At 48.1% G+C, this 25965-nt stretch overlaps 1 protein-coding gene across 1 annotated transcript; it reads right to left on the bottom strand.

Moving 5' to 3' along the window:
* Positions 1–492: 492 nt before the first annotated feature.
* On the bottom strand, positions 493–5193 carry LOC120962388 (uncharacterized). Its single transcript, XM_045227512.2, has 9 exons — positions 4938–5193; positions 4072–4184; positions 2657–2765; positions 2481–2578; positions 2305–2390; positions 2138–2225; positions 1199–1342; positions 1005–1126; positions 493–921 (listed from the first exon to the last, which is right to left on the bottom strand). The coding sequence occupies exons 1-9, from the start codon at positions 5191–5193 to the stop codon at positions 810–812; spliced, it is 1128 nt and encodes a 375-aa protein (XP_045083447.1). The 3' UTR covers positions 493–809.
* Between the last annotated feature and the right edge of the window lie 20772 nt (positions 5194–25965).

The following is a 25965-nucleotide window of genomic DNA, read 5'->3' as shown; positions in this document are numbered from 1 at the left end:
TTTACATCCAGATCAATAGACCATCTAGCGGCAGCTACAAACACTGAAGCGTGTCGAAGGCGCGCAATCGTCATCGCCCCTTCATCGCCGGAGTCGGGCACATTTGTTGTAGCGACGACTACAAGCACCGATGCTATACTTCTACTACTATCTTCTCGTCTAAAGTACCGCGAGAGACAAGGTCGTCTAGTCTCACTATTTTGCCTCTCCCATCACAAAGGCGAGCGTTCTGGTCCACCCCCCCCACCCACCCAACTGAAAAACAGCACCATCTCCGGCCCTAGTTTACATTGAACGAAAATCATCAAAGAACAAATTACAGTTAATTTGCAAAATTGTATACTAACGATTGACTCAGAGGTCTTCTAACAAAATTTACACCCAACGGCTACATTTATCTAGACCGAGATCTCTACAGTTTCCTGCCCAAACAACTGGAAACATTTTACATTGGAACAATGGTGCTCCTGAGTATAGAGTGATCAGATGCAACTAGCAAGCACTTTGTACATAAAATGCCAATATGACAGAACTGAGTGTGAATGAAGTTGCAATAAGAAGATCTGCAGACTAGCTTGAGAAAGGAGAAAATTCAGAAGAATCGCTCATTTATCCAAGGACCAACTGAACCGAATGTCAAGTGTGAGAGCTCATTTACTGGTAATGTACACAGGAGGCTATGGGCTATCAATACATGTATGTACTGGAGGCTATGGGCTTCGAGTGTCGAGGTTATGGGCTATCGAATGTCTATACACTATCCAATCACCATCAATGTACACAGGAGAACTCATTTCCACGCTGAAGCCTTAGGTCCGCCGTGGCTTTTCACTCGTCTGGACGTGACATTCCCCTGCTTCTGGGATCTGGCTCAGCATGTCAAAGCACCATCTCAGAAGCGGCGCGAAGTTCAAGCTAGGTCTGTGGCAAAAGAAAACCAGGAAACAGATAAGCTTGGCACTAAAGGAGCAACAGAAAGGTGAGAGAAACTAAGACAGACTTACTGGGTGTTACTCAGTATCATCATATCCGTCCCTGCCAACTCAAAAGTCATATCAACCCCCTGGACACAAACTACTGAGCCAACTTCTTCACGCATCCAGAGGGGGAAACAGTCCCGCACAGCCTATAATTTGCACGAAATGGCAATAAGAAACTTTCAAGGAAAAGTGATTTACAGTCGAGCAAAAGGACGCACCTTGGCATCACTTGGGGTGACCGGTTCGATCCGCAGAATTGGGGCCCTCGAACTGTTGGGAGTGGTCGATGAGCGGCCAACTATTGTTTCAAGAGGTTCAAAGAGCTTGAGATCCGAACAGCGGCTATACGAAGACGCACGGTTCTGAAAATGTTTGGGACAAAATATGAGACAAAAAGTAGCCATAGAAGAAAGGAAACTCAAATATATCGAAGTAAAAACTGTGCAGGCTAAGAGCATGAATTTTACAAGGTCTGGACATAACTAACAAAAACAGCAGGCAGAACAAAAACATGGGCCATAGCAGAACAGAAAATCAAATAGGACTAGATGAAAAATACTTTGGACTGGCATGTCTGGGAAGGGCGCATGAAAATTGGAAAATTCCAGTCGGATAAAGAGAATCACAAAGTAGCTCTGATGAATTGTGCACGTGCAGAAACTACTGAAGCCGTGGCGTGCTTAGAAGGGATTCGTAAAGCACATCTGATTAAGAATGGACCTATCCATACTGAGAGTGACTTCGTGGAGGAGCTTAATGAGATTGGATAAGTAGATCATACATCAGTTCTATATGCAGAGATGCAAGACTGATCCTTCAGAATTTCTAAAAACTCAAGATAAGCCAAATTAAAATATTGGGCAATTGTGTTGCTCATGACCTTGCCCAGCAAGGTCGAGGGAGTTGTGTGCGGGTGTTATGCATGGCGCAATCCCAACCTGCGTGCCGGGGACTGACTAGCGTGATTGTAATGAATCTTTGATCCCAAATTAATGCACAACCCCAGTTCAAAACAAAATAAAATCAAATATGTGCAGGCTAAAACAATCATATATTGAAACAGCAGGCAGAACAGAAACACGGACCATAGGGGACAGAAAATCAAAGAATGTGCAAGCCAAGACAGTGTAAAGCAATAGAGAAGAGATTATTTATACCTTGTAATGGTCAGCATCCTGAGTACACTCGCTAGTCTCCACAACAAACTGGGCACCGCTCATGTACCAAGGGACTGCAGCAGGATTGCTACAGTGCACGGTATACCAAAGATTAGATACACAATAGAACAGAACGAGCATACAAATTGTAAAAAATAACTCCATACCTTTCCTTGTACAAATCGACCCCCTTAAGAATATCACAGGTACAGTTTTTCACTCCAAAGTCCCATATATCCCTAAACATACAACTCTGCATGTGCATACGAATATATGTAAGCAGTACAGTAATAAATCTGGGCGACGTGCAATCTATTCATGTTAGGATAGTTATAATGCATACAATTTCGTCTCCTCCAGATAGATCATTGACAGCAACAAGGGCAACGCCTTCACTCTGCAAAGCTGCTCTAGCGAGCGCCCTCCGAATCTTTCCATAACCTGAGAAGAGAACAACTGGAATCATCATAGGTCTCACTTAATCACACTAAGTACATGACCGAAGTTCTGGAAGTTTACCATTTATTGCAACTTTAATTTTCTGCTCAGCTGCATCATTGAAATCAGAATAGAACGGAGGTGAGAGGGGGAGGGTGTAAGGATTAGAGTCATATACATAATGATAGAGCTATGAACTTCAGTTTGATATTTACCTTGACATTCTTTCTGTTTAGATGACCTGCGATTTCGCTGGGAAGACTTGCCCTATAAGTCAACATGAATACTAATCAGAGGACTGGAATGACATAACAAATAGATAAAAGATCTGTTGTAATATCAGATGGACTCAAAGCATTAATGCACCGAGACAAGTGTGCCAGAGAGAAGGAAAACACACGAACAAGAAAGCGGTTCAAGCAAAAAAAAAGGCTTGAAGATGATGACTCAAATGTCTGCTATGGCAAAAAGAAAATCTACTGTTACTGCAGCCACAAGGAAAGCACAAAAATGGCAAGAATGTTGATGGTCTCAAGACATGAAGTGTTAACATAAAATAGCACAACACAAGTGGTCAGTTTGAAGATAATGTAGGGGAACAAGACCTAATAGAACAAGGAGGATATCCAAAAAAAAAAAAAAGTTGAGTGGCAGCTTATACAGTGAAAATAACATAGACTATTTGTATTTAGGGTCTGAATATTAGCACTATCAGAAGAATGTCAAACTGTAATTATAAGAAATACATTCGTACATGCACCTTTGTGAATTTTTGTTCTTGGTAATAGGTCTTCTATATAAAACGGCCTTTTGAGTTTGCTTTTTTAGGCAAACGGCCTTTTTGGTTTAAGAGAACCATGAGAAAAGTTTCAATACTATAGGCATTGGTTACAACAAATTCAAAAATCAACCATTCTAAGTCGACCAACACATATGAACCCAATTTCTATTAAGAAATAGACGCATAAGAAATATAATTTGCTAAGGCATGGTAACAACAAATAAGAGTCTCGGAAAATTGTCTCACATGTAAGATCTTAATGTTAGCAGGACAATTTGGTGCTGGCTTAATCAATATCTTCGTATTTGGTAGCCACAGTGACAGTTTACTGCCTATGCACACTGCAGCAAAAGAAGATGGTCAGCCTTTTGCAGAATTAAACAAACAGATCAATAAAGTAAAATGAACATTTGGCAACATAATCAAGGAAGAAATGAGCCTTGCCTTGCTCATCTCGCACATAAATCAAGACATCCCTCTCAAAGTGTTGTCCATAGAAACTTTGGTCAGTTTTACTTCCATCTTTTTCTTTCTTCTCAGATTTAGCAGTAAAGCTAGGGTTTGGCCAATATCCGATGTCTCCCTGCCATCTGTCCGAGGTATCTGTGGACCTCAGTATAACCATGTCACCACTGCAGGCATGAAGGGAGACGACACCCGTCCAAAGATATACGATGGTAACAGAATCCCGCCTGTCTACTCGTCGGACATCAACCTCAATGGAGTAGGGATCTGACCCAGAGAAGCGGACTGTCATCCCTACCATGGTCTCTGAAAATGGGGGGAAAGCTGGGACTCTCACTTCTGTGCAAGAGCCACAATAGTGCACTATGCGAAATAACAAAGAAATAATCAGGATAATTAACTAACAATAGAAGAAAGGATTAATCAGCTGCAGAAGAGAAGAGAAATAGCCCTTTGAAAGAAAAGAAAAAAGTAGCAAGATTCAGTTTCATATACAGAAATAGCATATCTCGCTGGTAACTGCATTTGCCTGTACTAAAAATGCATCTACATCCCACTAATATTTGTTTTTCTAAGGTCTAAGGAACCAGCTTAATTAGTTGTGGCCACTTACGATCATCTTCCCGGTGAAAACAGAAACGTAGTGCTTAACCAGTTTTCTGCCACGTTTAATCACCAGACGCAAACAATCCACCATTAACTTTCCAAAACAATGAAGTTAATGGGCGAAAATAAGGCTATAACAGACATTAGAATTTCCTAATATAAACATGCACCAAAAAGAGCAACTGTGGCTAGTTCTTGAACTCTAAGAACTAAGGTGGGAGCACCTATTCCAAGAACGAAATCCAAGAAAAGAGAACAGAAACAACAGAGCACTAGACAATGCTACTTTCTGATCAAGTGTGGCTTGCATTGCACCAAGAGGAGCGACCTTGTCCAGGTCTTGAACTCCAAGAACCAACGTGGGAGCCGTTCTTGGATTCCAAGAACGAAACCCAAGACAAATGCTTGACAAGAACCAATGCGGAAGCCGTTCTTGGAATCCAAGAACGAAATCCACGACAAATAGTTGACATTTGACAAGAACCAAGAAGAGAGAAGGTTGGTTATGACCTTGGTCGTCATGGACTGTAAGCGTGCACTCGTGCCCTGAGACGTCGTCCATGTGGAGAGCACCTACAAACTTCAGCCCTTCCGTGCTCTCCAGTCGCAGTTCTCCAGCGGAAAACGCAACCCCGGGCAGAGCCTCGATCTTGACACGGGTGAGCTTGTCGTCCTTGCTGCGCTCGACGCCCCTGATGATGGCGTCGTGGTACGGAAGGAGCAACTGGAGAGTCTTCCCCACCATGCTCTCAGGGAAAGACGGCATGGGGGAAGACGGCGAGCTCGAGCTCGCCGGAGCAGGGGACTGCATTGGAACTGGAGGGGGGAGGACCGAAGGAGACGAACGAAACAAACTATTTCTTCTGGAAGAACGAGGCGGAGGTAGAAGAAAGAGAGCGGGAGGAAAAATATTCAGTTTATATAGAGCCCACAACCAATGTTGACGGAAACGTCAACTGGGCCTGTGCACTTGGGCCGAATCGGTAACCAAATCCCCAGGGAAAAAAGCATTTTCCGGTGGCCCAGTAAAATCGGCCGCATTCCAAACCCAAAGAAAAAACGGCGCTTCCACCCGAAAAAGAGAGAGAGAGAGAGAGACGGCGCTTGCCTGAGACCCCTTGTGCTGCGCGTCGGCGGCCGCAGAGGAGGCCGGCGCCCGGTGGTGGTGGTCATCCGGACCACCTCCGCGGAGGCGAACGCCGGCGGGGGAGAGAAGAGGGGAGCGCCCTCGCCCTGCTTCGTTCCTCTGGTGATTGGCGGAGTGGGGGCTCTCCTCCCCGGCCTTGTGCGGCCGCAGAGAGGGACGGTGCCCGGTGGTGATGGTCATCCCGACCACCTCCGCGGAGGCGGCCGCTGGCGAGGGGGGGGGGGGGGGGGGGGGGGAAGAGGAGGTTGGCGGGGTGGAGGCTCTCCTCCCCGGACTTGTGCCCAGATTTGGGTGGCGCGCCGACGGCGAGCGCCGCTCCTCGTCATGGCGCTCTGCACAGAGTGGTCGGGGTCGAGGCTGTGCCCGCGGGCCGCGACTCCCCACGTGCTGGCCATTTGGCTACTGTAGCGCTTGTTCACCTTGGACACTAATTCACGTTCATTTACGTTCAGGTGAGGAGCAGATTTGATGTTAAGATACACCGGGTTCAGTTCACTAATACACGAGCGGGACAAATTTCTGAATCCCAAAACGTATTATTTTCTTTTTCTTCAGACTGCCAAGCCGCCGCCAGGGTTCCATCCGCCGTCATCAGTCCCCCCCTCCTCTCTTACATAGTAGTGGGGATCTATCCTCTTCATTCTGTTTCGGGCAACTTTAACGTTGACTCTCAAACCGCCCGCATACATCTGGATCGTGCAGTCCGGACTTGTTGTGCCATCCAACATCGGCATGTATTGATTCGCAGGACGGTCTAACGTGCTTTCTGCTGCAAACCGGAGACAGACGTGGAGGGCTTTGCGGGTGTCTGAAGTCTGAACCGCTCCCAAGCCCGCGTCTGACTGCCCTGGCACACCCAAAATCCCTCCCTTGTTCGTGCGCGCTTCCTGCCCGTAACGGTCAGTGCCGCTCCAGAGCGCTAGTGCCGCATGCGTGCCTGGCCTAAGCGGACATGGCCTTTCACTGACATCGACATTGAAGCGGTGCGCCGGCCGAGAGAGCGCCGCCAGCGCCGCTTCCCGGTGCAGGCGACTGCTCCGTGTTCAAATGACACCATAGTCGTTCGTCCGTCCATCTACTGCCGACATTAATGGCACGTGCTTGCCGAGGAACCTAGTCCAGCGCCACCTGTTCATCCCTCTGCCACCCACCGTTGCCTCGTCACCTGCTATATAAACAGCAGCCCCGGCCATAGCCGCATTCATCATTCTCGGTCCTTTCCCCTCTTCCTCACCACTCCCACTATGGCCTCCTCCCACGCCAAAGCTCTCTGGGATGGACTGTCGCGGGAGCAGAAGAAGGAGATGGCTGCCATTGTTGTCGGCTGGCAGGCAGGAAGGCAGCGGGAGGCCGACGACGCCCCAATGGAGGATGTGGCCAACGACGAGCCGGCGCCATCCTTGTCGTCGGCGCCACCATTAGTGGTGCATTGCCATGACCGTCGGCGAGGCCCGTGCCCATTACATGAACATGGTGCGGGAGGAGAAGTTCCGGGAGGCGCATGCTGATACGTCTCCAACGCATCTATATTTTTTTATTGTTTCATGCTATTATATTATCAATCTTGAATACTTTATATGCTTTATTATGCATTTTATATCATTTTTTGGACTAACCTAGTAACCCAGTGCCTAGTGTCAGTTGATGTTTTCTGCTTGTTTTTGGTTTTCCAGAAAATCAGTACCAAACGGAGTCCAAAAGCTACGAATTTTTTTGACGATTTTTTCTGGACAAAAGAGACCCTAGAAGCTTTGGGAGGAGACCAGATGACAAATGAGCAGACGGCAAGGCAAAAGGGCGCGCCCTGTTACCTATGGGCCCCATATGGCTCCATCTGACCTAATTCCACTTCTATAAATTCTCGTATATTGATAAACCCCCAGAGAGCCAATCGAAACAATTTTTCCGCCGCCGCAAGTCTCTGTTCTTCCGCAATTCCATCTGGAGGCATTTTCCGGTACTCTGGGTGAATCGATCACGGAGGGCTTCTACATCAACCTTGCCACCCTACCGATGATGTGTGAGTAGTTCACCACAGACCTACGGGTCCATAGCTAGTAGCTAGACGGCTTCTTCTCTCTCTCTCTTTGATCTTCAATACAATGTTCTCCGTGATCTCCATGGAGTTCTATCCGATGTAATCTTCTTTTGCGGTGTGTTTGTTTGGATCCGATGAATTGTGGGTTTTATGATCAGATTATTCATCGAAAGTAATTGAGTCGCTTCTGAACTTTATTATGCATGATTATTATAGCTTTGTATTTCTCTCCGATCTAACCATTTGGTTTGGCGAACTAGATTGATTTATCTTCAGATGGGAGAGGTGCTTTGTAATGGGTTCAATGTTGCGCTCATCTCGTGGCAAAAGGGGTAGCGAGGCACGTATTTGTATTGTTGCCATTAAGGATAAAACGGCAGGGTTTAATAATATTGCTTGAGTTTACTTTGTCTACATCATGTCATCTTGCTTAAAGCGTTACTCTGTTTGTCATGAACTTAATACCGTAGATGCATGCTTGATAGCTGTCGATTGTTGGAGTAATAGTAGTAAATGCAGGCAGGAGTCGGTCTACTTTGTCACCGACATGATGCCTATATATAGATCATTGCCATGAATAACGTCATAACTATGCGCTTTTCTATCAATTGCCCAATAGTAATTTGTCTACCCACCGTATGTTATGTGTTCGAGAGAGAAGCCTCTAGTGAAAACTATGCCCCCCGGGTCTACTTTAATCATATTATAAAACCAAAAAAACCTTGCTGCAATTTATTTACTTTTATTTTGTTTTGCAATTTATCTAGTTTAGTAGCAGAAAGGGTGATCTAGTTTAGTAGCAGAAAGTTTTTCCCTCAGTAATTAAGAACCAAGTTTTATCGAACCAGTTGGAGATTCACACAAACAAATATAAATGGTGAAGGAAATGTACCCTAGAGGCAATAATAAAATTGTTATTTATATTTCCTTATATCATGATAAATGTTTATTATTCATGCTAGAATTGTATTAACCGGAAACTTAGTACATGTGTGAATACATAGACAAACAGAGTGTCCCTAGTATGCCTCTACTTGACTAGCTTGTTTATCAAAGATGGTTATGTTTCCTAGCCATAGACATGTGTTGTCATTTGATGAACGGGATCACATCATTAGAGAATGATGTGATGGACAAGACCCATCCGTTAGCTTAGCATTATGATCGTTGAGTTTTATTGCTATTGCTTTCTTCATGACTTATACATGTTCCTCTGACTATGAGATTATGCAACTCCCGAATACCGAAGGAACACCTTGTGTGCTATCAAACATCACAACATAACTGGGTGATTATAAAGATGCTCTACAGGTGTCTCCGAAGGTGTTTGTTGGGTTGGCATAGATCAAGATTAGGATTTGTCACTCCGATTGTCGAAGAGGTATCTCTGGGCCCTCTCGGTAATGCACATCACTATAAGCCTTGCAAGCAATGTGACTAATGAGTTAGTTACGAGATGATCCATTACGGAACGAGTAAAGAGACTTGCCGGTAACGAGATTGAACTAGGTATGGTGATACCGACGATTGAATCTCGGGCAAGTAACATACCGATGACAAAGGGAACAACGTATGTTGTTATGCGGTTTGACCGATAAAGATCTTTGTAGAATATGTAGGAGCCAATATGAGCATTTAGGTTCCGCTATTGGTTATTGACCAGAAATGTGTCCCGTAGGGTCCGCACGCTTAACGTTCGATGATGATTTGTATTATGAGTTTATGTGATTTGATGACCGAAGGTTGTTCGGAGTCCCGGATCAGATCACGGACATGACGAAGAGTCTCGAAATGGTCGAGAGGTAAAGATCGATATATTGGAAGGCTATATTCGGACATCGAAAAGGTTCCGAGTGATTCGGGTATTTTTCGGAGTACCGGAGAGTTACAGGAATTCGCCGGGAAAGTAATGGGCCTTAATGGGCTTTAGTGGAAAGGAGAGAAGGGCCTCAAGGGGTGGCTGCGCGGCCCCCCATGGGCTGGTCCGAATTGGACTAGGAGGGGGCAGCGCCCCCCTCTTTCCTTCTCCCCCCTTCTCCCTTCCCTTCCTTCTCCTACTAGGAATAGGAAAGATGAGGGGAATCCTACTTGGACTGGGGAGTCCTAGTAGGATTCCCCACACCTGGAGCGCCCCCTAGGGCCGGCCACCTCTTCCCTCCCCTCCTTTATACGTGGCTAGGGGGCACCCCCACTACAAAAAAAAGACACATCCGTGACATTTTGGGCCGAACGAAATTTTTTTCTGTCATACATATGACACTTCTATGATGATAATTGTGACAAAACCCGGTATCATCATAGATGTGGTGGGCTCCTACTTCTATGACAAAAAATCATGACAGAAAATGGGCTTTTCGTCCTGGGCGGGCCGGAGACGCAGCTGCATGACATTCTTTGGGTCGTCCATGACGGAAAAAACCGTGGTAGAAGCGAGGGCGAGGAAAATTTCGGGGAGTTCCCGGTTACGGTGGGAGGCCGGGGGCCGAGCGATGCACGTTTCTCCCGTACACGTACGCGCGTGTGTGCGAGGCGTTGGCTCTAACTGAACCCGAGCGAGGCGTTGGGCTCTAACTGAACCCGAGCGATTGCACTGCACGCTACGCGTTACTGAACCCGAGCGATCGATCGATGGCTGTTAACTGAACCCGATCGAGCGATTCCTTCGCTACTGCTGCTAACTGAAGCCGATCGATGCTGCCTCTGGGATGAACAGTGACCGTTGCGGGAGGGGGGGTTGGATGAACAGTGAGCGGTGGCGTTGCCTCTGGATGAACAGGACCCCGTGGTGTGGTGGAGGGCTGGATGAACAGTAGATGGTGGAGGGGTGCCCATGGAGGGGTGGTTGAACAGGACCCCATGGTGTGGAGGGCTGGATGAACAGTAGACAGTGGAGGGGTGCCCGTGGAGGGGTGGTTGAACAGTAGCCGGTGGAGTAGCGCGCGGTGGAGGCTGGATGAACAGGAGCCCATGGAGGCTGGAGGAGGTCAACGGTAGCTCGTGGAGGCTGGAGGAGGTCGACGGTGGAGATGAACAGTATCCCATGGAGTCCCGTTTTGCGGTACGCCACACCCCTCCCGATGAACAAGACCCCCGTTTCGGCCGTAGAAGGTCCGTTTCGTCCGTTTTGCGGTACGCCACACCCCTCCCGATCAACAGGACCCCCGTTTCGACCGTAGGAGTTCCGTTTCGTCCGTTTTGCGGTACGCCACACCCCTCCCGATCAACAGGACCCCCGTTTCGACCGTAGGAGGTCCGTTTCCTCCGTTTTGCAGTACGCCACACCCCTCCCGATCAACAGGACCCCGTTCCGAACGTAGGAGGTCCGTTTCCTCCGTTGTGCGGTACGCCAGGCCTCGTTTCCATCGCCTGTTCCGTCCAAGCCCTCCCGATGAACACGACCACGCATTCCGTTCCGACCCAGCCGGTTGGCTCCCGCGCGTTCCGTTGCCTCCCGATGAACACGACGCATTCCGTTGCCTCCCCATGAACACGACGCATTCCGTTGCCTCCCCATGAACACGACGACGACGCTGTTTCTCCGTTCCGACCCAGCCATGTCAACGAGCCCTCGCCGTATGTATGCGCGAGTAGGCGTTCGAGACCCCGCCCGTATGTACACATACGTGGCCGTATTTTCTTTCTTGCACCCTGGCCGCTGTACGTACGTGTACATGCTACGTGCGCGCCTCTACTACGACACGTGCGCGCCTCTACATCCACCAGTATATATGTACGTACACGTTCGCGACCAGAATGACAACGCTACGTACGCTTCGACCAGGAGGGTCCCGACTGTCACGCACTTCCTTGCATGCGAAGATGTAGCTGGTGGGTCCCAGCAGTCAGGGGGGCGAATCGTTTTGTTTATTTTTGCCCGGACGCACTTGCTTGCGTGCGAAGGTGTAGCTGGTGGGTCCCAGCAGTCAGGCGGGAAACGTTTTTTTCACGAAATACGGTGGCCCGTCCGGTGGGTCCCGCTGTCAGGTGGAGGAATAATTATTTTGTGCGTGATAAGTAGGCACTTCCTTGCTGCGGCCGTGGACCCAGCTGTCAGCGTCTCCACGCACAGTACTCTTCCGATGTAAGTCGGTCGTTGACCACATTGACCACGCCGCGCCGAGAGCACCACGGCGGTGGACGACGGCGAGGCCTAGGAAGGGGACGGCACGGAGGCAGGGAAGACTCGGCAGTTGTTTCCCACACGGATGGGAGTACGACTGTACGAGGGTTTACTAGTTCGTCTGCCGTCGCCGGAGAATAACAAAAGGTGTGGGTGAGTAGAGGGATGGCTAGGCCAGCGATGGGAGTACGGTGGGGCGGTGAGGCCTACGCGGCAGCACAGCCGACCGCGGGGAGGAGGGAGCAGGCAGTCCCGCCGGCGCTTGTTTGAGCGGCTGGAGGAGGAAGAGCAGAGATTGAAGAAGCATCACGGCCGTTGGATGGACATCCAACAGTCAGTGCTTGTGCGTCAACCTTTTTTTTAGGAAAGCCTCAAATCTATGGAAAACAGCATACAGCCCATCTGCCATTATTTCTAATAATTTACAACCCATTTGCTAATTCTTAAGGTTTTTTTGAGCCCATATTCTTTTTGTTAGCATTACAATCCATATTGTGGCCGCGGTTAAAAAATTATACGAAATTTTGCATATTTCGGTGCGGTCCGAACTGTTTTTAATCCCAAAATTTCGACTCACATTCAAACTGATTTTAAAAATAAATGTATATCAATATAAAATCCAACAAATTCTCCACGCATAAAAATTAATGTAATTTAAAATCTTGAAATAAAAAAAAGATATTTGAAACTAATTGCCGGTTTGATGTGTTTTAAAAATGTACAACCCATTTCTCATTACTGATGGGCCATTTTCTCGGCCAGCCGAATGAAAGCTCTCCTCGTCTTGAAAGATTTGCAGCCCAACAGGCCTGACAAAGCGACTTACTTGGCAAATCACAAAAAACTGGGCTCTGGTCGTGGACCCAGCTGTCAGCCTCTCCACGTACAGTACTCTTCCGATGGAAGTCGCTCCTTGACCATGTTGACCACGCCGCGGACGATGGCGAGGCCTAGGAAGGGGACGACGCGGAGCCGGGGAAGACGCGACAGTGGAAGCCCGCGCGGAGAGGAGTACGAGGGTTCACTGGTTCAGCTGCGGTGTGAGGCTGCTGTCGCCGCAGGGCCTGGCCAGCGGTGGGAATAGTAGGGGGCGGTGAGGCCTCTGCGGCAGCACAGCCGACCACGGGAGGCAGGAGCATGCGGCACGACCGGCGCTGCTTTGGGTGGCTGGAGCAAGAAGACCAGAGGCTGAAGAAGCACTACGGCCGTTGGATGGACATCGTACGGTCACTGGAGCTAGAATCGTTCATATTGACTAAGCTGACAAAGCCCTTCATCCCCGTCAACTTAGTAGGCCCACAAGTCAGCCTCCCACCAAGGTGGGTCCCAGCTAGCCGGGGGAGTATTCGTTTTTTTGTGCGTAATAAGGAGGCACTTCCGGTGGGTCCGAGCTGACAGCGGGGGGAACGTTTTTTCTTGCGAAATACAGTGGCCCGTCCGGTGGGTCCCAGCAGTCAGGGGGAAACGATTTTTTCCGCAAAATACTGGTGGCCCGTCTGGTGGGTCCCCGCTGTCAGGTGGAGGAATAATTATTTTCCGCGTAATAAGGAGGCACTTCCTTGCGGCTGCCGTGGACCCAGCTGTCAGCCTCTCCACGTACAGTACTCTTCCGATGGAAGTCGGTCGTTGACCACATTGACCACGCCGCACCGAGAGCACCACGGCGGTGGACGACGGCGAGGCCTAGGAAGGGGACGACGCGGAGCCGGGCAAGACGCGGCAGTGGATGCCCACGCGGAGAGGAGTACGAGCGTTCACTGGTTCGGCTGTGATGTGAGGCTGCCGTCGCCGCAGAATAACAGGGGGTGTGGGTGAGTGGAGGGATGGCCTGGCCAGCGGTGGGAGTAGTAGGGGGCGGTGAGGCCTCCGCGGCAGCACAGCCGGCCACGGGAGGCAGGAGCAGGCGGCACGACCGGCGCTGCTTTGGGCGGCTGGAGCAAGAAGACCAGAGGTTGAAAAAGCACGACGGCCGTTGGATGGACATCGTACGGTCACTGCAGCTAGAATCGTTTATATTGACTAAGTTGACAAAGCCCTTGGTACGTCAACTTTTTTTTGAATGCATGCAGATCAGCTTAGTAGGCCCACAGGTCAGCTTCCGAAACGGTGCGCTCCAGATGTCAGGGGGAGGAATCATTTTTTGGGCAGGTGAAGCTAGAATATCCGAGATTGAAAAAAGAAGCACGGCATCCGTTGGATGGACATCCAACGGCCACTGCTGCTAGAACCGTGTGTTGACTATAAGTTGACAAAGCCTTGCATACGCGTCAACTTTGTTTTTTTAGGGGACGCGTCAACTTAGTAAGGCCAGAAGTGTGTGGCAGAGAACTTATAGCCCATTAGAGATTTGTAAGAATGTGTAGCCCATTTTTGAATTCTAATGATATTTACTACAACCCATTTACAGTTTGTTAAAAGTACAGCCCATTTCAACCAACCGTTCAAAACAGAATTCAATAAAATTTCCCACATTTTGATGGGATCCGAAATATTTTTATCCCGAAATTTCTAGTCAGATTAAATACAATTTCAATATAAATTTATATTACGTAAAAATCCAACAAAACATTGCGCTCGCAACAATTAATGAAATTAAAATTTTCAATATCCAAAAATAATATTTTATAAAGTAATCACGTGTTTGGTGCATTTTTTAATAGTTACTGCCCAGTTTTTATAATTACATCCCATTTATCATTTCTTAAAGCCCATTTTCTTGTTAAGCCTAATGCATCCCTCCTAGGAAAGATTTACAGCCCAGCGGGGCGGAGAATAACAACCTGACCTTGCCTGGGTATTCCTAAAAAAAAGTATAGCTAGGCTAGCCATTTTCAACTTGAAAAAAATTAATATCTGGGCTGGATATCTGGCCTGGGCTAGACGGGCCACAGCCCGCCCAGTTAATACCTGCAGCGATGTTTTCGTTGTTGTTCAGAGGAGAAAAATTAATATCTGGGCTAAACATCAAAAAACTCTGCAGTGCTCACACCTCAAAAACACAAATACTGCTCGAGCTGCTTGGTCCCAGCTGTCGGCCGCTTCTTGTGCAATTATCTCGTTTATTGACTACTACATAGGTTGACAATGGTGTGGGACCGTGATGTCAGGAAACCAGGAGGAAGCAAAATAAATTATAGTTATATATATATATATATATATAATAAGGAGGCACTTGCGTACGTGAGGCTATGGACCTGGTGGGTCCCCATTGTCATCCTCTCCAAGTAAAGTCATCTCCTCGCCCGCGCGCGCTTTCCGCTTGAAACAGTCAGCGCCGCCCGCCCCGCTTCCCGGTGCAGGCGTTTGCTCCGCCTTCAAACGACACAAGTGTCGTCCGTCCGTCCATCTGCCGCCCACATTAATGATACGCGGTTGCCGAGGTGGCTACTCCGGCGCCACACGTCCGTCCCTCCGCCCGCCCACCATTGCTATATAAACTGTTGCGCCGGCCATAGCCGCAGTCATCCGCATCCGTTCCCTTTCTCCTGTCCACACCACTACTACCCACCATGGCTTCCTCGCGCTCCAGCGCTCTTCGGGATGGGCGAACGACGGACCACAAGGAGATGCCAGCCATTGCTGCCGACCGGCTGGCCGGCAGGCAGCCGGAGGACGACGACGTCCCAATGGAGAACATGGTAGTCGACGATCCAGCGCCAACCCCCTCCTCCGCGCCATCCTTGCCGGTGCATTGCACCATGACCATCGGCGAGGCCCGTGCCCAATATATGGACAGGGTGAGGCAGATGCGTGAGGAGCAGTTCTGGGAGGCGCAGGCCGACGCCGCCTACAACCATCATCTCCTCCAGGAGCACCTGCAGGCGGAGGAGCAGATCGCCGCAGAGCGGGCGGAGCAGGAGGCGCTGCTCGACTCGTACCGCTCCGCTCGCAAGGGCCGCCTCAAGCACTGGAGGTACCACATGCGGGTGGCGGAGGCTGTGGCCGCCTACAAAGAGGTTAGCAAAGAGGGCGATGAAGCGGGCGAGGCGCTGTTTGGCGAGACCGAGGACAAGGCAGAGGACAATGCCGGCCCCGACGAGTCCCCGCTCCGCTGGCGTCAACGAGGCCCTGCTCCGCCGAGGCCCCGCGGCGCCAACAACTAGGCAGAGGACACCGTCGGCTCCGCCGAGGCCCCGCCCTGCCAACAACGAGGCAGAGGACATCGCCGGCTCAGCCGAGGCCCCACCCTGCCGGCAACGTGGGGGAGGATTTCCACCGCTCCGCTGAGGCGCCGCCCGCCGGCAACGAGACAGAGGACATCGCCGGCTCCGCCGAGGCCCCGCCCTGCTGCCAACGAGGAAGAGTAGAACACGGTAGGTCGCCGCCGCTCGGGTCCAAGTAAGGCCACCGCTGCTACCCTCCGGTTGAAGCCAAGCTAGGCGGGTTGACCATTGACGGCCGGTTAGCTTCTTGGCGGCGACGTGGAGTCGGAGAGCTTCGCTGGAGAAGAACGCTGCTTCTACTTAACTGCTGGTGCAGTTGGCTGACTGACACGTGGGCCCAACAGGCCACATATCAGTTACGCAACTGCAACTGCAGTTAAGTCACTGAAGCTTCTGTTCGGCTCAGCGGGACACAGGTGGGTAGCTTCGGTTAATTAATTATACCTCCAGCGCACCCCTTTTTAGTTGAAGAATGTATGAAATGTAATGAAATTCGGCATGTTTATATGAAATCCGACCGTGTTTGAATGAATTTATTTCGATTAGTTCGAATTCCTGTATCACTGGCATTGGATGAACATGCAAAACAATACGTACTAGCATTATTCCCAGGGTGATCACCTCGTTTGCAGTAGTTTCACATGTACTCCCTCCGGTCCTTTCTAGGCTGCATACAAGTTTTGTCTGCAGTCAAAGTATCTCTACTCTGACCAATCTTATACAAAAAAGTATGCACTTTCACAATGTGCGAAGTAAAAAGGAACAGAAGGAGTACAAAGAGTTTGAGCAGCTTTTTAGCGTTTCTGTACATTGCAATCAAACACACATGCCTGGCAATTCATAGAGAACATTCAAAATAATCGATGATTATGCATCTCAGCTACTCACATGTCAGAGGCAATATTTACTTCACAACTAAAGAATAAAGAAAAAAATTGATCGACGCTGCTGACAGCAAAGGGCGTCCCATTCGAAAATATCAAACGCATGTCTTGCTAAAATCAATGAGCAAAATTTGACAAGGTTGTCCCATTCCAAAATATCAAATGCCTACGATTGTGGAATGGGCAGGGTTTGCCATCAGTTCGGACATTGACATGGCACCTCGTGCTAAATAAACCAGCTGTTCTTTTTGTGCAGTTCCACCAAAATCAACCAAATTCGCGCGTAGCTTGTATGATTTCGCCCTTATATGTTGCAACGCCTTGAACTTATCGGCACCTCCTTTCTGGTGGTGGAAATGAATGATTCGATGTATTCATGAACATTTTGTGCAGTTCCCATTGAAATCAAGCTGAGCACCCCTGTTCGCACAAATACAAAAAAGTGATTAGTATAAAGCAAACTGTACTATGAATTGACAGTTTCAACAGGCACATACATGGTCCATGTAGAGCACACTTTTAGAAAAATGGAACTCACCAGAAAGAATCCTAGAACAACATTGTACTCGCGCATCACGGCAAAAAAATGGAGATTTGTCAGTCCTTCTGAGCTGAAGTTAGTTTGGTCTTGTGGGGAGTAATGTAACCATCCTTCAACTGCTCCTTGTGAAATATCCTTATCTTACCTCAATGGGATATTACGGTGCACATACAGATTGGAAGTCTTGTCTCCATTTGTGCAGTTCACTAAAATCAAGGAACATTATCGTACAAGTAGAACAACATATGAAAGCACACTGCAGAATCATGTGAAAGAAGGCTAGTACTGACCTCTCATGACGCGGAATTCAAACAACTCACAAGAAGAAGATCTGAACCAAATTCGCCTTAACGGATAGGAAGTAAGATCTCCTCTTGTGCAGTTCCACTAAGATCAAGCAATCAAGCAACGTTGTCGGTGTGACATTTTGGTTGAACTGCACACAAAACACTCTTAAAACAAAAGTGTTTTGTGCAGTGCAACAAAAGGTCACAATGGCAACGAGGTGAAGTAGATAACCCTATTTACACAGAGGTGCAAAGGAAACAATTAGTGGTCAATAACGGTGGATGACACAGAAGCCAACAAAAAGAAGCATCTACCTTATCTAAATGGGAAAGAAAGCAAGACAGTAGCATTTCTCAAACGGTGGCATTGATTAATATTAACATAGAGATTATATTAACAATAAAATTTGTTCAACATGTAATTTGCTTTTAACTGTGGCATTGCATCAATTTTCCAGCGGCATTATTAGAGGGTGTTTGTTTACAGGGACATTTTGGTGTAGGGACTAAAAAAACTCCGTGTCAGTCCCATCTAAACCAAACAGGAGGGACTTTTAGGGACTAAAAGTGGGCATTTGGGACTAAAGAAAGAAGACCCCGAGGGAGTCTTTTTGGGACTTTCCCAACACTTGCCCCTGCCACGCATCGCACCTTGTCTCTATTAGTTCATTACTAGGGGTAACATGGCCTTTTAGCATGTCATTTAATAACCTCTAGTCCATGTTTAGTCCCTGGAACCAAGCAGGTAGGGACTAGGGAGTTTTTAACCAAACAGGGCCTTAGATTAACAACAGCTAATGAGTTGCACGGGACAGTGGACGCACCAGCACCATGTGCATCTACCGATGTACTGTGGTCATGCACAGTCTGTTGCAACAAAGAACAAACAACCAAGGAGCATATTTGTGTTGGTCCCAGTTTTGTTATCTTTAGACACCTTTCCCTATGTGAGCGCAACAAATCTAGTCCTGCTCAAACTCTACAGACTTGTCCCTTCCTTTCCTTTTTGAACTAGTACTTTCGCCCCTTCCTTTCCTCTTTGAACCACGTCCTAGATTTATGCGATACAACTTTCCCCACTACTTTCCCCCATTCCTTTCCTCTTTGAACCACGTCCTAGATTCATGCTATACAACTTTCCCCCTTAATTTCCTCTTTGAACCACGTCCTAGATTCATGCTATATACAACTTGTCCCACTACTTTCCCCCACTCCTTTCCTCTTTGAACCATGTCCTAGATTCATGGTATACATGCAGCTAGAGCAATGCATGTGGAGTAAGTAAATTATACCTTAAGGTTCTTGGGGCGTGGTTCGGTGGGCGACGGGACGGCGGCGAAGAAGAAGGGGTCGGAGGCCCTCCCGCGCCGCCGCTGGGTGGAAAGTGAACAGCTGCGCCGGTAGTCCCTCGCCGACGGCGACATCGTTAAGCCTCCTTCCCTTCCCGGCGGACGGATCCTGCCGGCTCTTTGAGCAGCAGTGAGGGGAGAGAGAGGCCAACGAAGTCTTGTTTAGATCTGTAGAGGGCGAGAGAGTGTGAAGAGAGCAACTACAAGCGCTGAGGCTCCAGCGGGAGAGGGCGAGAGAGTGTGAAGAGAGCAACTACAAGCGCTGAGGCTCCAGCGTGTATATATATACTGGAGAGAGAGTGCGAAGCGTGCAAACCCTAGAAAACATTTTGACCAGTCAAAGAATCCTCCTAGCACAAATTATGCTCAAGTGTAGTTATCGAACCCGAGACCTCAAGTTTGATGAGCGAACAGGCTAACCAGCTACACAACCCTCCCGTTATGTTCAACGAGAGGGAAATAACCTTTTATACATTCCTGCATTCGTGTGACAAGCATGCCGTATTTTTTTTGTGTGTGTGGGAGTCATTGGGATTTCAATCATAATCGTGTCATGTTACTTTGGTGGTAAGACTATCCACAGTGGTGCAGAAATAATGCAGCCTTAGTCACCTTACCTCTCTCCACGTAGTACGTTGGGTCCCACCAGTCAGAGGGTGAAACAAACAAATTAATAAGAAAAATTAAAAGCGCCAGCGGTGTATCTTACCTCACACATCTCGCTACTGCTCGGGAACACTGTCCAATTGATCCCTCTGTTCACTCACGTACTATTTTAAGTGAATCCTTATTATAACATGCACACAAATTTTGGGCACTTGTATTCGACTTAAGTCAGTGTGCCACCGTATCTCGTATACTTACTACTCCCTCGGTCTAGGTGTAATAAGTCACGTTAGAAGGTGCAACGGGACCAAGGTGCGTGCTTGTGTGTGTGTGTGTGTGTGTGTGTGTGTTTAACAACATGTGTGTGTTAGAGAGAGCGACATATCGACCTACTCCTACAGAGAGATGTTGTGTAGTGTACGATTTTAGCCGCGAGAGTCGGTGCATCCTCTCATTTCCGGGCGTGTCCGGTAGGGACATGCGGACAGCTGCCACGCCCGCTCCTGACCAGCCTGGCCCACCCAAAGCCCCTCCATCGCCCGCGCGCGCTTCCCGCCCGAAACGGTCAGCGCCGCTCCAAAGAATCGGTGCCGCATTCATGCCCGGGCAGAGCGGACGTGACCTCTCACTGGCGCAAGAGTGATGGTTGCTTCGTCCGTCCAACTTACTGCTGGGTCTATGTGATTTGATGGCTCATTGGTCTTTATTACTGAGGTGGTAGGACTGCTGGATGTCCCACGCTTTAGGCGAAAGGAGATACTACTACTAGATTACAATTTTCTCCATTCTTACAGCGGAGGCGTGCAAGAGCAGTGAAAACACGCAGGCTTAGTGATTACATGGCCCACCTCACACTATCACCGTGCGACACCTAACTCTTTACATAGTACTCCCTCCGTTCCTAAATATTACTAGATGAGTCCCCGCCGTTGCCGCGGAACAGCAGTATATCTCTCTGCGCAAAATTATCGATTTCATAGAACTAAAAAAACTCTATAACCGCATGACAAATGTGGTAGCCAAACTAAATAAACTCCCATCATCATTTAGATCATCCCACGTAAGGAAAAAAGATCAGCCAACTCCTACTGCATAATGGGATTATATTTTTCTTTTTGACATGTTAATGGGACTTAAAAGCTCACTTACATGCATGCTACCGGTGCATGCTTGCATGCATACATGTTGATGTGATTTAAAACCCACTCACATGCATGTGCCACGGTATTTCTGCATGCTTGCATGTGGCTTAGTGCGGAGCCTCTCAACGTCTAGATCAGACGGCTATTATGGACTAATTTACTTCATCTAACGGCTACATCAATTTTGATGATGTGGCTCAAGGAGAGGATAGAGAATTCCTAGTAGTGGGGGCTAGCTATTACTAGTAGGTAAGTCTTTGTAGTGATTCCACTACATACGGAACAAAATGAATGAATCTACACTTAAAATGCATCTATATACATCCGCATGTGGTTCATGGTGAAATCTCTACAAAGACTTATATTTAGGAACGGAGGAAGTACTAGTATAGTACGTACTTTAATTTATCAGCGAGATAAATTTGTACAATGCTATGAAGCTTCCAGCTTCTGTTACATGTATCTTGCATCCAAGATTGCCCGTTGCAACATTTCATCAAATACAAAGGAGACTAACATGCATGCTATTGCATCTCAATGATTGACAGATCATAGCAAATATGTACTCCCTCCGTTCCAAAATAAGTGTCTCAACTTTGTGCAAACTTTAGTACAAAGTTGTACTACTACTAAAGTTGACACTTATTTTGGAACAGAGGCAGCTAAAGAAAAAAACGATCCATGCAGTCCCTAGCCCTTGAACCGTGAACCCTGACCAGGCTTCAATTTGCTGGCAACGTTCGAGCTTCCTAATAAATGAAGTTTGCAACCTTTTGACCATCGGATCATTTTGTGCAGTTTCACCAAAATCGAGATGAGCATCCCTGTGGCAAAGAAATTGATGAAGCGTGATTAGAATAAGATTACTGGGACTATTTGATGAGACATAAACTCATCACAAATACGGTACGTAGAAGCCAGTAGAGGTATGTGCGGGGCAAAGAAGTAGAGAAATATCCACAGGGAGTGATGTGGGCAGCTGGAGGAGTGGGGCAAGCCGGCTGTAAAGGGAGTTGTACCTGAGGGACGTAGCACAACCTTGAGGAGGGCGGCGAGAGGCGGCAACTACCCACATCGCGGCAGTGAGCAAGGGACGAAGGCAACCTCACCGGCTTTGTGAGAGAGAACGGCGGGGACCCCTGATCGGGACGTGCCAACAGTGGGTTTTCGTCGTCGGCGACGGCCACCGCATCTACACTAAGCATCCACCCCTTCCCCAAGCGGACGTGATCCGCCGGGATGTTAGAGATGTGGCCATAGTCGTTTTGTGCGAGAGAGTGTGAAGAGAGCAACCCCAGCAAGCAACCGTGTAGGCTGGCCCGTCCTGACTATGTATATAGTGGAGCGGTTTCCTTTTCTCTCCATATGAACCTATCATATTGCGTACGTGCCACTGAAGAAAAAAAACTTTATTTATAAATGACGCGGCACCTACTACTCGTTTTCCTATAACCTTGCGCTTGGCATCTCCAAAATATTAACCTTGCGATTGGCTCTTCGCCTCTTCGGGAAGTCGAGCAATAATGGTAGTGCAGTATATATCATTCTGGCTATATGAGACCGAATGAATTGCTGCACGTCCACCACGTGGGCGAGGGTCGAGGGGCGAGGGAGAGTGCTACATACGGAGCAAAATGAGTGAATCTACACTCTAAAATACGTCTATATACATCAGTGTTTGGAGTATGTACTAGTAGTTCATATTGAAATCTACTAAAGGACATATATATTCCAAACAATATGATATAATCTCTATAACCAAGGTAGTAGGGACGAGGAGTAAACGGAGGGAGTAGTAAATTTTTCTCCTCGTCCTGCGAGCCACCGCGCCCGTGGGCGAGGGCGCTGGCGTAAGGCGGAGCAAGCTTCACCTCATCCTACGAGCCACCGCGCCCGTGGGCGGGGGAGACGATGTACTAAGCAAGCTTCTCCTCATTCTGCAAGTTGATGGGACACATCAAAAGTACTCCAGTGTATAGAGCCTTGCCTCTAAGGTAGGCCCCACATGGTTTGCCTCTTTTTAACATAACATGTCAAGTCACAATTTGTTTGTTCACCCGTGGTAGACGATCCTCCCTCCACCAAGTGGACAACCAGTACACGTGCCAAATTACCACGTGGGCTGCCTTTTTCGTACAGAAATGAGCTCCACCGTGTACCGCGCGGGTGTGGTTGGGAAAGAGACGGGAGTACATGCGCCGTGCATGCACCTCTTCTCTTCGTGCACGTCCCCCACCTACGTGGGTGTGTGTGAGAGATACAAACCGCGTTCGTGAGTGTTTTTTGTTTCGGGGTGGGGGGTTGATTTCGTGAATTATTTGTGGGAATATGTGTCGATGACATCTCAAACAAAATTTTGCATGCAATGTGTGTGAAATGGAGGCCTATCCATATCATACATAGAGGGTCGGGCAATCCACGAGAAGAGAGGGAGGGGTCATAGCTATCGATAGAGTCGAAGAGAGGATGAAGTGGGTGGGTGCGAGATCGATGAAGAGAGCCATCGAAATTGTGTGTGTGTGCAAGTCAAAGATATAGGGCGACTGGCCTACCGGAACGTTAGAGGGCACATGTCAAGTTTGTGTGTGGCAGGGAGACATGACTAGAGCGCTCGATGTATCGGTGTGTGTGTGGGGGGGGGAGGGGGGTGGGGGGAGGGGTAGGCAGAGGCCTAACTATAGAGGTAGAACGACTCGTATATGTGTTGAGAAGGAGAGACCCAACTGTCTTGAGGGAGATCGGTCGACATCCATACATAACTGAAGGACGGGAAATATGATGGGACAGAGAGAGAGAGAGAGGAGAGAGAGAGGGAGGGAGAGGGAGGGAGAGGGGTAGAGTGTTGGATGGGTGATGGAGTTGCTTCTCGAAGATGGTGGGAGAGGCCTACTAGACAAACTGAGGGTGGAACTGCAATGTTATCAATAAGAGTGGGGATGTGTTTCTGTGTGTGCCTATGCGTGATAGATCTGTCGGGACGCATCCATGGATGATGAAGGGGAACCATGTGTTTGGTAAGCAAACCTAACTAGATCGGTAGATCAATTGTTGTTTGTCGGAGGAAGGGAGAGACACAACTAATGAGGTAGATCGATTGACGTGTGGGTAAAAATGAGTTATAAGGACCTAGCTAGCTATATGTATAGCGAGAGATCGGTCGGTGTACGTCCATTTGTTAGAGGCAAATAAGGCCCAGTGAGACGGATAGATAGAGAGAATGGAGCTAGGAGGTGGTGCGAGAGGCCCAACTACTAGCTAGATAGGGGGAGGAGTGTGCGGTTGTGAGATCGATGAAAAGAGGGGCGAGAGTTTACACGTGTGTCTGACCGTATGAGAGACACGAGGTAAGGACACATAAAGGAGGAGATTGAAGGTGTGTGTGTATGTTGTAGGCAGGCATCGCTGGAGAGGTTTATCGATCGGTGTGTGTCGGAAAGGAGTTATGGAGACTCTGGGAGAACGACCTAAATAAAAAAATGAATGTGCCCGGTGGATAGAATGCCGAGGGAGGGGGAGGGCGAGGAGGGCGTGTGCATGCACGAGAGAAAGTTAGTGGTAGCTACAAAGGTTAGAGGATTGTGTGGGTGTAAGAGAATAACAAAGATCATAATTTGATATGAAAGCGGATTCATATATTTGAATAGGAGATCATAGTGTTTTAAACATTGCATGCATGAATATAGCAGTGATACACGTGCTGTGCACATATTATACCATAATGTGATAATGCATGGCGTTTGCAACTCACAACTAAATGCCGAACAATCTAAACCATACTATACATCAAACAATCTCACATTTTATTTGAATTTGTGATAATGTGTGGCGTTTGCAGCTTACAACTAAATATCGAACAATCTAAACAATACTATATATCGAAGATTCTCACATTTTATTTGAATTTGTGGTAATGTGTGGTGTTTGCAACTCACATCTAAATACTTATAGGCGTAGGGGGCGGGGCACCATACATAATGTGATAAACACATTATACATATGAGACATGGTTTAGATTGTGAAGATCTAGCTAGAGCTAGAAATGTAATGTGATTTGAAATCAAAATAAAGTGGATTCAAAAAATCTAGTTCGAGTTCATATAGTACACATAGTTCATATGTAACTCGAGACTAATCATGTGGTGTGCTGTGAAGATAATACACAAACGATGGTTTAACTTGACAATAATGATGATTGTAGATCTTATTAAAATAGAGAAACGAATTCAAATGCTTTGACTTCACAACAATCATTACTGTAGATCTTATTCAAATAGAGAAACGAATTCAAATTTAGTTCATATTGAAGCGGTAGTATATACGTTTGGAATGCACTAAAACGTTCATTTGAGTAGTAGGTTGCATGCATTATACACGTAGCGAAATATTTTAATTGAACATAACATGAATTCAAAGTTTTGAATGACATTTGTAGTGCGCATTGATTTGGTACAGTACACGTTAGGCTTGTCCGGAAATTTCAACCCGCGCCTTGTTAGCCCGAAATATTTAAGATATATCTTTGTCTCGTTGTGCTCCGACAACTCCCTCCATCTCAACCCGCACCTTGCTATTCCGAAATTACAACGCGCGCGAAAACTCCCACCTCCTGTGAAATCCCGACACGCAAAATGCCCGTTCTACCCCTGAACCGAAAGAACCGCCTCAAATCGGTGGGGGTACTTTTGTAACTTACCCCACATTTCGGACAAGCGCGTCTCTAAGCCATGGTTCCCCACTGCCATCCCATCCGCCCACCCATTCATACACCGAGGCCGCGAAAACCCGCGACGAAACCCCACACCCTGCTCCGTCCGCCACCCAGCCGGAGCCTCTTCCCCGACGACGTCGTCCACAGCAACACCTCGACGTCCCTCATCCATCGTACCGGATGAGGATCCGTCATCGATCTCATCGTCCCGCCGGTTCAGCCACCCCGTCCTCCACCTCCAAGGAGCTGCCCCGACGTTCCCCTCGTCTTTCGCGCCACCTCCATTCCCACACCGCCGTCTTCACCTGCACTACCGGAAGAGCATCATCATCACCGTTTCCTCGAATGAAGCTGCGGCCTAATCGGCGCCACCAAAGAGGTTGTACACTAATTGCCGCATTTTCTTCTTGATTCGATCTCACGGTGCTGCCGGCGCTCGGTCCCGAGCCGACACGGCGCGGCTCCATCCACGGCGGCGTCGCCGACAACTTCCTCCACGGCGCCGCTCCCTCGGCGGCGACGTCCACATCAGTAGGAGTTGCTGCTGCTTTAG

This window comes from Aegilops tauschii, chromosome 4 (assembly GCF_002575655.3).
Source record: "Aegilops tauschii subsp. strangulata cultivar AL8/78 chromosome 4, Aet v6.0, whole genome shotgun sequence".
NCBI classification, from domain to species: Eukaryota; Viridiplantae; Streptophyta; class Magnoliopsida; order Poales; family Poaceae; genus Aegilops; species Aegilops tauschii.
This window is presented reverse-complemented; position numbering and strand designations above follow the sequence as displayed.

Coding starts and splice junctions, on each gene's coding strand:
- LOC120962388 (XM_045227512.2), bottom strand. CDS start 5,193: ATGCCGTCTTTCCCTGAGAGCATGGTGGGGAAGACTCTCCAGTTGCTC. Junction 1,127..1,198: donor TCACCCCAAGTGATGCCAAG/GTGCGTCCTTTT, acceptor TGCAAATTATAG/GCTGTGCGGGACTGTTTCCC. Junction 922..1,004: donor ATGATACTGAGTAACACCCA/GTAAGTCTGTCT, acceptor CTTTTGCCACAG/ACCTAGCTTGAACTTCGCGC.